The sequence below is a fragment of the Leptodactylus fuscus genome, chromosome 7, assembly GCF_031893055.1.
Source record: "Leptodactylus fuscus isolate aLepFus1 chromosome 7, aLepFus1.hap2, whole genome shotgun sequence".
In the NCBI taxonomy this organism is placed as follows: domain Eukaryota; kingdom Metazoa; phylum Chordata; class Amphibia; order Anura; family Leptodactylidae; genus Leptodactylus; species Leptodactylus fuscus.
Genome location: NC_134271.1, coordinates 128649343 through 128662910, shown reverse-complemented (window position 1 = coordinate 128662910; position 13568 = coordinate 128649343). Strand labels below are relative to the sequence as shown.

The window sequence follows — 13568 nt, the reverse complement described above, 5'->3', positions numbered from 1 at the left end:
TTTTGACGAGGTTTTTGACGCGGTTTTTGCTAGCGGTTTTCGCTAGGGTTTTTTTTTCCTATATGTGCTATAGAAACTGCAGGCGAAAACCGCGCGGTTTTTTGCAAAAAAACGCGCGGTTTTGTGTGCAAAAAACCGCGCGGTTTTTTACCACGCGGTTTTCGCCTCCCATTCACTTCTATGCAATTCTTCAGGCGTTTTCCGCCTGAAGAAAGGTCATGTCGCTTCTTCAGGCGGAAAACGCTAGGAGGAAAAAAAAAGCTAGTGGTCTACATAGACCACCATGTTAAAGGAGAGGTTTTTGAAGCGAATTCCGCTGTCAAAAACCTCCCCTTTGCCCACGTGTGAACTAGCCCTTAATCTCCAGGAGATTCTGTCTGTGCCTGTGTCTCTCCTCGGGAACTCTGCTTCTGCTTACTCCTTCCCCTCTCCTCTCCGTAGACTTCTTTTCCGAGTTGTAATATATCATCTCTGTGACCTTCAGTCTGTTTTCTCTATTGGGGTGGATTCGGCAGAGTTTCAGAGGGAATGGCAATCTGAGGTTATTAATTTTGTTTGCATAACAATAAGGCTACTCTATTATGATTGAAACCTTAAAGAGGTTTTCCAGGAAAATATTGTTGATGACCTATTCTTAGGGTAGTTCATCCATATCCTATGTGCGGGAGTCCTAATTCCTGGACCCTTTCTGATTAGCTGTTGTCAGCAGGCAGCCGCTATACAGAGAACAAGGTTCAAAGGAGATGGTGGTGTTCTGTATATAGTGGCCATGCAAGGTTACTGCAGCCTATCTCCATTCACTTGTATAGGAGTTGCAGTATCTCAGTGCGGCCACTTCACGGAGGACAGCGCTGTCTGTTTTCTACTCTGTTCTCTTTACAGTAGATGTTGAGAACAGCTGTTCGGCTGGGATCCAGGATGTTGGGCCCCCAACACGCTGATACTAATAATATATATATATATATATATATATATATATATATATATATATAGGCAAATAGAAATTATTCATATATAAACCATCTGAATATTTTTTCTTCTAACAGACTGCAAACGGAAATGTTGAAGCCAAGGTTGTGTGTTTCTATAGGAGGAGAGATATATCCAGCACCCTTATTTCTTTAGCAGACAAGCATGCACGTAAGTACGGCCTCCCTCCTACCTATATTCTGGACTCTTCTGTGTCAGCTGGTTTGGGGGTGATAAGCGGGCACCCAGCATATTTTGAAGATGAGTGGCTGACCTATACAAAGGTTTTGTACCTTAAACCTCAGATGCCTAATAGTATGCTATATTGGGTGGACAGGCAGCACGCTCGTAGAAGACAACGGTGGCCGCAATTTCCTGAAGGATCGGCCATATCCACACGCTGTTGCTTTCACTTCACATCCAGCTCTTAAAAGCCTGAGGAAGGGCAAATCAGTTATAGTTCCTCAGTAGTCTAAGTCTGGATGTGACTTGTTCTGCGGCTCCCATTACTATATGATCCAGATTTTTATATGATCTGGATAATCTTGAATCCTGTTGTGTAAAATTGGCGTCATGTGCAGTATAGAGGTATAGGATCTACTTAATATTTGTTCCGGCTTTCTTCTATGGTCCAGAAACGCATCATAGAAACTTTGGATGTGTGTATGGGGCCATAGAAATGAATAGGTGTTGTATGTGATCTGCAATTACAGCCTGTACAACAAACTACAGTCATGTTCTTTGGGCTTAAGACTGTATTTGCCATAGAAAGGTCTACACACAATCCACATCGTATATTCACGACATACTTGTGAGGATTATCATGTACTTTTGCATGGCCCTACGTATTTTTCTGCAATATCTCATGGGATTTTGCAAGTACCAATTTGTGTTGCAGTATAAGTTATACCATATTTTATTTTCTGTACAGTATTGGCATGGAAAGTTTATTTAGATCATTTTTTTCAGTGTAAACTTGACCGGGTGTGTATAATATAAATATAAATACATTTTTTAAAAATAATATATGTTATATTTTTTTTTCTTTCCCTCTATTTGGCTGGCTGTATCATTTATATTGGTTGAGCACAAGCTTCCATTTGGGTTGACGGTTTGTCCGTTTCCTTAGTCATTGTTGGGTCCAGCATACCCACGTGGTGTTTCTTGCTTTTAGATTGTGTTTTTTCATATAGTATTTCTTCTGTAGTGAATGGATCTGTTATCGCGGCACATCACACAGGATGGCTTAAAGCGTTGGTAGAACGGTTTGCGTGCGTGGCTGTCTTCTAGGTTGTAGGTCACAAAATTGACAGTGAGGCCCTTATCTGCTTCCTAGGAGATAACTGGATGTACATCGCTCCACAAAGACACATGTGATGTGGCAACTAGCGTATAGTCCATCACCTTATATCTATAGAAGCAGACGACTTAGATGTGTTTATGCGGCTTTTGGTCCCGTGCTAGTGCTGCATTATTCCTTCTGCAAATCGCTTTCCTTCCCCTGCTGTTTCATTCTGTCTTGGAAGATATGATGAGTATTAGGTTGATCTGTTGTGTATAAAAATGTAACTGGTGGTCATTATTTTATTTTTTTCTCTATACAATTTTGTTGTTGTTGTTTTTAATTGAGCATGGGGCATTCATATTAGCTGCATGCTCGTGACTTTTGGAGCATCTGTAAAGCTAGTGCCGAAGTCTTTGTGTCTTTTATGTCTTCGGACACATGCAGTTTTATACACCGTTGGAAAGCCGACAGTGCACTTAGTTCTGCACAGTAATTCACTGACTTCTCAATATAGAGTACTAATATATCTCACAAGATTCACTAAAGGGAGAAATATCCCAAAAAAAGTACCATAGATAAATATAAAATTTCACCTTTATTATTTCCAGATTAAAAAAAAAAATAACAAAAAAAGGTAAAAACAGAATTCCGGCACAACAGGCAGTTGTATCGCCAGATATTCAATGGGTGTGCACCGACTTTTGTGCCACAACCCTAGGGGGGTAGGACCAATCAGAGCGAGATACACCTATTCAGCCCTTTGTTCAAGAATCCTATCTCCCTATAAACAAAATATGTCCGGAGTATATTGGAACTGAATAATAAATTGTCAGCCTCAAAGACCCAATATTACAAAGTGTGGGAGTATCCACTTCCTCCCTGAGGATACTGGCCTAACGCCACACCAACAGGGAGGGATAGCGGAAAAACTACACCACCGGGTCTAGAGGATTCAGTCCATAGCTCCCAGACATACATATAACTGCTGCGTTTTTAGCCCTACGCGTTTCGTCTCATACGAGACTCATCAGGGGTATACAGTTAGAATGATGTTGCAGACAAGTGGCGCAGAGCCACATGATAATATAAACGTCTGGCGGTACGATGCACTGACCGCCGGCAGGACCGCTCCTCAAACAGTGGTGAAGTGCCCTGATACTGCCGGTCTTTTTAAATCAGTAACCACGCCCCCCAATACCATGCTGAGCCAATCCGGCACAGTATATGCCAACACACCAGTTCCTCAGTATGTTAATGTGGCACACCCCTTCCCCATGAATGGCTACGTCCAGCCTAATACCTTCCTTCCGATATTGCACGGCAGCTAGACAAACAACTCACTTAACCGATATTTACATTGTGTCCATTATCCTCACCTTAAGCAGATATCATTATTTCATCTGCATATGAGAGTATAACTATTCCCATAATACTCTCACCATGTGTTAGTATAAAAATTACACCTATATCTTATTACGACAGATGACATCACACGCATGCGCGAAAACTTAGTCAACAAGACCATAGGTAAGCCAGCTAATAATCGCGGAGTTTATATACTATATAGCGGCATATGCATGCGCGAAACCTTCATACAGAAGCATCGGTAAGTAAGCTCATATTGACGAAAGTGATACAGCCATCTATGCTAGATCGCTTTATACCTCGGGGGTATCACACAACCAATACAAGTTTTGGTGAAGCATATAATCAGGGGCTCAAAACGTATACTGACCACTTAATACAGCAAGGGTTAAATAAGCAAGGTAATGTATGCTATCAATATGAAACACTTAAGCAGTAAACAATGTATCCCAGAACGGAAAGGACCAACAAATATACATATATTCGTGTGATGCATACTCCACACGAACGAAAACCCGAATAACAAATATCCAGATGTCAATAAGAGTAACTATAGGGAAAACATCATAATGATCGCTTAGAAAAACAAAAATACGAAGAGTGGGTGGACACCTATGTAGGTAAGTGATAATCCAAAGAAAAAGAAAACCAAAAAAGTTAACAAAACTAGGACTGAAACATAGTTATCCAATAAAACAAGAGAAATCCATATGTTCATTAAATTTTATATTTATCTATGGTACTTTTTTTGGGATATTTCTCCCTTCAGTGAATCTAGTTCTGCACAGTGTTGACTTTCCAATTATGTGCCACGGGGCAAGAGATATTGGTGGTGTTATCGATATCTCTTCACTGTCAGAAGGGCGTTCCTGACAGTCTAACTGGGCTGTGAGCATCACTCCCCCAACACTACTTGTCCATAGCACTGTACTGACAGAGGGGGCGTTCCTTACCGCCCAGCGATGATGATAAGCGGCGAGGAACACCCCCCTCCCCTTCCCCTCCTGACAGTACTCGTCCATAGCGCTGTAGTGTCAGAGGGGGCGTTCCTTACCGTCTCTGACAGTACAGCGCTATGGACAGTACTGTCAGGAGGAACGTTCCTCACAGCCCAGCTAGACTGTCAGGATCATTGGTTTTCATGTGGATGACTGGGTGTGTGTTTTGGACCCTCTGGACCAGGGGTAGGGAACCTTCGTCCCTCCAGCTGCTGTGAAACTACAACTCCCAACATGCTCCATTCACTTCCATGGGAGTTGCAAGAACAGCAGAGCCAGTATGCATGCTGGGAGTTGTAGTTTTGCAACAGCTGGAGAGCCGTACGTTCCCTACCCCTGCTCTGGACAGTGTTCTGATGGGAGAATTTTTGGGTCATTGAAACCTTCCACCTACCTAAACATTATACAGACCAAGTGCCCTCTAATGGCAGTGATCTATCAGAAGTAAAGAATTGTAGGGGAATGGTTTGAAGAACATGACAAAGCATTGACTTGACCTCCAAATCACTTAAGAATTTGTGGGATGTGCTGGAGAAACAAGTCCTATCCATGAAGGCCGCCCCTCACAACTTATAGGGCTTGGAGAATCACCTGCTATGGTCTTGGTGACATAATGAAGTCCACGTCTCAATGGGTCTGAGCTGTTTCGGTAGCACGAAACAGGGTTTTAATGTTATGCAAGAGGTGGCAATGCCTATAACAAATTATATTTTCAGGGTTTCTTTTAAGCGAGTCAGAAAATAATCTTGACAGTCAGCCTGCCTCGGTGACAGACTCGGGATAGGTCTTGAGCTCTTTCTTGTTCTGATGTCTTGATGTATATGACATAAAACAGCCACGCGTTGTATTTGACATTTTCAGTTTGCACAACAAAAATAAATGTTATTGCCGTCATCCGCCGTTCCTGAAAGTACGTGCGACTCTGCAGATATCCACAGGAGTCTTCCTGTTAAATTCTGAATCCGAAATTTTAATAAAAAATTCATTGTTATATTTTATTTATTAGGAGAAATGGAAGAGGAAATGGAGAATCCTGAAATGGTGGATTTACCTGAAAAATTAAAGCACCAGTTAAGACACAGAGAGCTGTTTCTATCGAGACAGCTCGAGTCCTTACCAGCTACACACATAAGGTGAGTATAAGACTGAATTTACCCTTTAACATAGGGATTAAAGGAATTGGACATTCCTACCTGACACTTGGGGAATAGCTACAGGATCTCATAAAGCGTAACTAAACTTCTGGATGATTTTTTTATTTTCTGGCAGGATTTGTATCCTTATTAAATCATGTAATATACTTTTATCAACAAATTTTACCTCCTTTGTGTGAAATCCTGCATTTTTCACTCTTTCCCTTGTTTCTGTGTTGAGAGCTGTTCCTGCCTCTCACTGAATGTTACTGTGCATGGAGTAAGGGGTTGTGTAATATAAGATAAGATAATCCTTTAATAGTCCCACAGTGGGGAAATTTCTGTATGTAACAGCAGCATAGTAATACAGATACAGGATAATACACAGTAATATATTACGGAATTAGACACACATAAGCTGAGTAGAGAAGATATACTAGGAGTCCATAGCAGCTAAGGAACGGAAGAAGGAAGACTTCAGGATCATTTAGTTATCTGTGCGGAGAGAGCTTCACTTGGTCTGATGTAGATTATACAGCCTGGTCGTGGTTGGAAGGAAGGACTTGCGATAGCTCCTTCTCACACTTGGGGTGAATCAAACGGTCACTTACAGTGCTGCCAAGTCCCCTCAATGTCCCATACATGGGGTGGGATTTATTCTTCCGCATGGAGGTCACCACAGACAGTATCCTTCTGTCACCCACCACCTGTACTGGGTCCGGGGGGCTCCCCAGGACAGAGCTGGCCCTTCTGATCAGCCTGTCAAGTCTATTTCTGTCCCTGGTTGATATCCTGCTCCCCCAGCAGGCCACACCGAAAAAGATGGCTGAAGCAACCACAGAGTTGAAAAAGGCCCTAAGAAGTGTCCCATGTAGAGAAAGTGAGGGGAGGGTCATAAAACCTGTTTTTATAAAACCTACAAGCTTGCTTTTGGTGTTATATGAATAAGGAGAGTCTCTTCTTTCATATGACCCCAAGGGTTACAATGCTATTTCCAGAGATATCACTGGTTGAAAACACTGTTGGGATTGGAATTTTTTAATCCTATGTATTATACAGCTGCATATAAATATCATCCTAAACCTGGCTGTGTAGTCAACCATTGATATCTCTGGAAGTAATTTATGTAGTCATGCACACTCCTCTTTCATATGACACCAGGAGCACGTTTGTATGTTTTATAATGTATGTACAATATCTGTTTAAACTGACCTTTCCCTACACTCGCTTTCTCTGTATATTACACAGCCCCCTACTCCATATACAGTAACATTCAGTGAGAGGCAGAAACACAAGCAAGGGAAGGGGTGAAAAAGTGCAGGATTTCACAGAAAGGATACAAAATTTGTTAATAAAGACTATTACAAAATGTAATAATGACACGGATACTGCTAGAAAATCAAAAGTTGTCAGAACAATTTCACACCGATTCAACAGATTGATACATCCATTGTTGTTGTTATTGTTAATAAGAATAATAAAATAATAAATATTTTAAAATGTTTATATATAATTGAATAGTTTCTAAATATTAGTAATTGTTACTAATTTTTTTCTTATTATTAATACAAAAATATCTGTTCTGTGATGTAGCTAGAAAACACACTAGGGGAGTAGTAGTGACGATCAGTTTCTGGAAATGGGGAAACGGATTGTCACCAGATCAGAAAAGGTCCCTGGCGCGGTCACATGACCACCCCAGGTATATGGGTGACTAATAGAGATGAGCGAACAGTAAAATGTTCGAGATTCGCTTCGAGTAGCCCCTCAATATTCGACTACTCGAATCGAATATCGAACCCTATTAGAGTCTATAGGGGGAAAATGATCGTTTCAGGGGTAGGTAACGTTCGATCAAATTATACTTCCCAAGTCCAGGAGTGAGGGTCGGGCTGGATCCTCTGAGCAGTCTTCTCCGTGCAGCGTCCCTGTGGCCTCTTCCGGCTCTGAATTCACTCTGCCAGGCATCGGGCCTGGGCAGAGCCGACTGCGCATGTCCGCTTGTAGTGTGGACATGCGCAGTCGGCTCTGCCCAGGCCCAATGCCTGGCAGAGTGATTGAAGGGCCGGAAGACGCTGCAAGGAGAAGACTTCTAAAGGTAGGAGAAGAACCAGCGTTGATTGGCCGACTGTATAGCATTCGGCCAATCAATGCTGGTTTTACATCGAACTTTTACATTCGAACAGTGAGTGGTACTTGATCGAGTACAAGTATTTAGAATACCGTAGTATTCGATCGAACACCTACTCAATTGAATACTACTCGTTCATCTCTAGGGACTATACATTTTTTTTTATTAATAATGTTATTTAGAAAGTAGGAGGGGGTTTAGAGTAGTGTAGGGATTTCATATTAACCCCTTTAAGTTATATAAAGTTTTTTTGTATTTGTATTTTTGTATAATCGTCCTAATTTTTTTCAATCCCTAGGGGAAAATGCAGCGTTACACTGTTAAATGAAACAGAGTCCTTAAAATCTTACTTGGAAAGAGAGGTTAGTAATGTCCGTGTGTTTGGTGTGACGTAGTCTATGTTACGTTGTTACTGTGATGAGAATAGGATGGAAAACCAGTCTAGAGTCTGTGCTAATAAATGACGATTACTGTTATTAGTAACATAATTCTTTTTTTTCCCCCCTTTCTCTAGGATTTCTTCTTTTACTCCTTAGTGTATGACCCTCAGCAAAAGACCCTCTTGGCAGATAAAGGAGAAATCCGTGTGGGCAACAGATACCAAGCTGACATCACAGATCTGCTCGAAGAAGGTCAGAATTCCTTTTAGTGGAAGAATTTCTATAAATGTGGTTGGTCTAAATATTCCATGTGCCCGATGTTGGTGTTATTCTTCTCCGTAGGTGTAGAAGATGGTAGAGACCAAGCTTCACTTGAGACAAAAGTTTGGGAGGCAAACAACCCCCTTACAGATAAACAGATAGACCAGTTTTTAGTTGTAGCACGGTAAGATAGTGATACTTGAAGTGTGTTTTTTAACCTTTTTTATTTTGCACAATCCTACAGTGATATAATTTGGATTGCGATCAACATCACTAGCTTTAAGTTCTGAATATATGTGTCTAGGGTGTTGTGACATCATCTTGCGTTCTCTACAGCGTCTAAACAAGTAACAGATTTTAATGTTTCACCTCTAGAGAGGTTTACATAGCCATTCGGCAGTTCTCACCTTACTACATTTATATATATATATATATATATATATATATATATATATATATATATATATATATATATATAATATATTTTATTTAAAAATTCTATGCATATACTTGTATGTATAAAATGTATTTCATATTTTACTTTTTATAGTGATAACTGCACTTTAGATATAACTTACTAATAGGGAGAAAGTGAAAATCATCAGATTAACTGTGCTATTGTGATTCTATGCAGTTGGGGATGTGCCCTATAGAAATGGGGAATGGGAGACCCTGCTGCGGTGCCAGTTCCATCACACAGTGGCCACCAATGGCCGCACTGCTGTTTTGGGCTAAGAAAAATTAAATGTGTCATAATCTTCATAGACATTATTATAGTCATTTTATATACTTTTATGTACTTACAAAATTTGTATTCCTCTCTTGCAGATCTGTAGGTACCTTTGCCCGCGCATTAGACTGCAGTAGTTCTGTCCGGCAGCCAAGTCTACATATGAGTGCGGCTGCCGCATCTAGAGACATCACATTGGTAAGAACGAAAACTGCCTTTGTTCGTATTAGTTAAAAATAACAAAAAAGTGAAGAAAAAAAAATTATTTAAGGGCGGGTTCATATCTGCGCCCGGTCTCCGCTTTCAGGTAACCCAGCAGTCAGTGTCCGCCAATGAGCGTTTTGTGGTCTCCGCCACGAAATAGATTCCGCTTCCATCTCTGGGACCTGCCGCTTACTTAATAATGGGCTCCCTTGCTGTATGCAGGTTGCAGAGATGGGGTAGCACAGGGAATTTGGCTCTATTTGTAGTTCTGAGCAGTTTCCTCAGCAGACATCCATTTCTAGGGCAGTTTGCATAGCACAGCCCCACTTGGACATACAACTGCTGAGATGGAAATTCCCCTGAAATTCTTCAGATTATGATCATGTGGCTGTAAGATTTTTTTTATTTATTTTTTTTGTCTTATGTAATGTAAGAAAACGTGCGTTTCGATCTTTTGGGGTGGGGTTCCCTTTGATCTTGCTTTAGCCACTCTTGGGGTAAGTTTACACAGGTTTTTTTGGTCAGGATTTTGAGGCTGTATCTGCCTCAAAATCCTGACCAAAAAGACGGATCCCATTGAAATCAATGGGAGACGGTCAGTTCTCTTTTTCAGGGAGCCATTTGTTCTGGCTCCCGGAAAAAAAGAAGCGACAAGCTCATTCTTTCAGGCGGATTTGCCTCTCAACATCTGCCTGAAGACACTCCCTCCTCCCGACTAGGCCCATTGTTTTGGGCCTAATCTGGAGAGGAGTGCCCGACTGGACGCCGGTGCAGTGCACTGGCATCCAGTCGCAGCTACCCGTATTTTGGACCGGAATCTGAGACTGCCTCAGGTTCTGGTCCAAAAAACCCAGTGTGAACTTACCCTTAGAGGATCTTTACGACCTCCGCCCATTCAAGTTCTTACCATCTGATAAGAGTCTGCTGTACTGATTCCAGCGCAGTTGGAATTTTCTCTGTAGCCCTTGCCATTCCTGAGCAAAAAGTATAGGTAGTTTTGTTGTCTGTGCTATTTCTGCTCTGTAATATCAGATGGGCGGTGTCAAGCATGGTGTTGTGACTCAGAACTCAGAATCACACCCCTTCGTAGTCACTGCCTTCCTGACAGTACAGTGTCTAAATAGTCTATCAGGCACCAAAACTAACAGCATTGATTGATTAGGAATGTTGGGGCTAGAGAGAAAACTCTAACTGTGCAGGAATCGGTGGATCAGCAACTATTCATATATGTAAAGAGCTGGGCTTGGTGGACGTGGTGAAAAGTCCCCTTTAAGTGCAGTTATCAATGAGTTAAAAGGTTGGCTTGATGCGGGTTGTTAGAGTAATGGCTCAGCTGTTGTTAGACCTCTCAACATGGCAGAGAAAAACCAGAGCAGGGCTTATTTTACAGCGTTGTAAAAACATGGCGCTTAAAGACGGCCATAAAGGGCGTATAAACGGTCATTAAGAGGGTTGGAATGGATCTGTCGATGTATTATGCTGCATGAATATCGATGACTCCAGCATGGCATGAAAACTACAGCCAGACACACAGGGTCTGTCACCACTTCCGATTGGGAGAAGAAGGAAGAGAATTGTCTCTAATTGTTCTCTATCTCATTTGCTTCTAGTTCCACGCTATGGACACGTTACACAAAAACTGTTATGATATCTCTAAAGCCATTTCTGCACTCGTCCCACAAGGAGGCCCTGTGTTGTGCAGAGATGAAATGGAGGAGTGGTCCGCCTCCGAGGCAAACCTCTTTGAAGAAGCTTTAGAAAAATACGGCAAAGACTTTACAGACATTCAGCAGGACTTTGTAAGTAAAGCGTTTTAAGTGGCAATATCTTGTGAAGGCTGCGGCTTTTATGGCGATGGATGGCAGCGTCCCAGTATCTCCACAGTGTACTATATATCTCTATGTAGATAGAGCTGTGTGAAGTAAACAGCGAATCGATGTTGGAAGCCCGCCATGTATTTGCGACTTGTCTTTGTGGGTGGAGAAGGTTTTGTGATGTACACAGGAGCTGTGAATTATTGTACTTGATAAACCTGTGGGTGTCTTAAACGGCTTAAAGGGATTCTACCATTAAAATCAAATTTTTTGTAGGTTACACGTAGGAGTAGCCTTTAGAAAGGCTGCTATTCTCCGCACCGCCGTTCAGTAGAAATCCCTTTTTTCGTCTGTATGCATATGCGTTCTGTCGCAGCACTGGGGGTGGTCCCCAGCGCTCAAACAGCACTGGGGGCATCCCCATTGCTGCGAGAGAACTCTCCGGCGCCACCTCCATCTTCTTCCAGAACGGCTTTTCTGCGCGGCGTCTTCCAGAGCTGATTTCAAAGTTCTAGGCCTTGGGCAGAACGGACTGCGTGTGCCCACAGGCAACAAGAAAATGGCCGATTGCTGTTTAAGTGGCCATTTTTCTTGTGGCCACGGGCATGCGCAATCTGTTCTGCCCGAGAGTCGCGGCCTAGAAGTTTAAACCCAGCTCCAGAAGAAGATGCGCAGTCAGACCGTTCCTGAAGAAGATGGAGGCGGTGGTGGAGAGTTCTATCGTAGCATTGGGGACGCCCCCAGTGCTGTTTGAGTGCTGGGGCCCACCCCCAGTGCTGCGAGATAACTCATTTGCATTTAGTTTAAAACCGGGATTTCTACTGAACGGTGCCGCGGAGAAGAATAGCCTTTCTTAAGGCTATTCCTACGTGTAATCTACAAAAAATTTGATTTTAATGGTAGAATCCCTTTAATGATGTCCAGCATGTCGAAGCAAAAACGTTGACTGAGAGAAAGTTGGTGGTTTCTTGGAGCCGCCTTGTATATTGGACTTTCATAATTCTATATACACTTACCTAAAGCTGAGTGATTATTCTGATAGGGAGATGGAGATATTCTTCTGCTATGAGCATGCTGAATCCTATTCTCCTCCATTGGTGTACCTGTCAGGGGACTGTAAAACTCCACACATACTGGGAAATATGGTCATGGCGTTCCTGGACTGCTTTCTTTATAGTGATCAGACCCTTCCTCTCTGTGGCTTCACTGTCTCACCATATTCTGGGGAGCACTAGAGATGAGCGAGTAGTATTCGATCGACTATTGAATACCATTATAGTCTATGGGAAAAAACGGGAATGTTGTTCCGGTTTCGATGGAAACCAAAGTTCGACACATTGGATCCTCCAAGTTCAGGAAGTTGGAATTTTCCTGCGTGGTATTCGACCAATACGAGTATTCGATTGAATACTATTCGCTCATCTCTAGTGAGCACCTTTTACATTCATATGGAGACTTACAAAGCCATTTTTGCTCCACTGGGGGATTATGGGAAAAATATGCATATCTGTTTTCCAAGATGTAAATAGGAAAACCGTGCCTCTGCTTGCCGCCCTATTTACACCTTGGAAAACAGATCTGAATATTTTTCCCAGGTCTCGCTATATACAGCTACAAGGAATAAGACTTCTAGTATCCAGGTTCATTATCCTATGAAGAGTCCCAATCTCCTGACTGGATGGGAAATCCTGCTAAAAAATAGGAGCGTTTTTCCATTCCATAGTCCCCATATGTAGGAGGCCGTACATGGCCATTTTTCTGTATGGCCGAGTTCTCGAATCTATTACAAATGCATTTTTTGCGGCCATGTTTCCCATCCCGTCTGGGGGTCTACTTGCCCAAACTTACAACATCATGGGGATTCTTGGTGGGCAAGCAAATTTGCTGTGTGTAAAGGGGATCTGCCACTATGGACTGTATATATTCTTTGGATAGGATGTAAGTATCTGATGGGTGGTGGTTCCAAAGTGGGGTCTTCTATGTCCATCACTTCAGTCAAACAGAGATCAGCAAGACCCCCCTCATTCCTGTGGATAGGTGGTAAGTGGATTTAGTTTAATTTTTAGGAACTAATAGATGGAAACGGACTTGTGTGAATAAAGCGTTACCCTTCTAAGCTTAGTGCTGGTGTAACAGGTTGTTGAACAAAAGCCTCGGATCTATTCTGTCTTATTCATGGCGGTTTTCTTTCATTTTTAGTTACCATGGAAATCATTGACCAGTATAATAGAATATTATTATATGTGGAAAACAACAGACAGATACGTGCAACAGGTATTATCATTTGTCTCCGTCAGA

At 42.0% G+C, this 13568-nt stretch overlaps 1 protein-coding gene across 8 annotated transcripts in view; it reads left to right on the top strand.

Annotated features, from left to right (window-relative positions):
- MTA1 (metastasis associated 1) overlaps positions 1–13568 on the top strand; it is a 229858-nt gene that overhangs the window by 20074 nt on the left and 196216 nt on the right. For all 8 annotated transcript variants that reach the window (XR_012717264.1, XM_075283056.1, XM_075283057.1 and 5 more), the window contains exons 3-10: positions 1047–1140; positions 5624–5750; positions 8180–8243; positions 8396–8513; positions 8604–8706; positions 9351–9450; positions 11067–11255; positions 13470–13544. Coding sequence is in view for 7 of the 8 variants with exons in the window: in XM_075283056.1 (XP_075139157.1) it covers positions 1047–1140; positions 5624–5750; positions 8180–8243; positions 8396–8513; positions 8604–8706; positions 9351–9450; positions 11067–11255; positions 13470–13544 (870 nt within the window). In the remaining variant the exon portion in view is untranslated. The remainder of the gene's footprint in view (positions 1–1046; positions 1141–5623; positions 5751–8179; positions 8244–8395; positions 8514–8603; positions 8707–9350; positions 9451–11066; positions 11256–13469; positions 13545–13568) is intronic.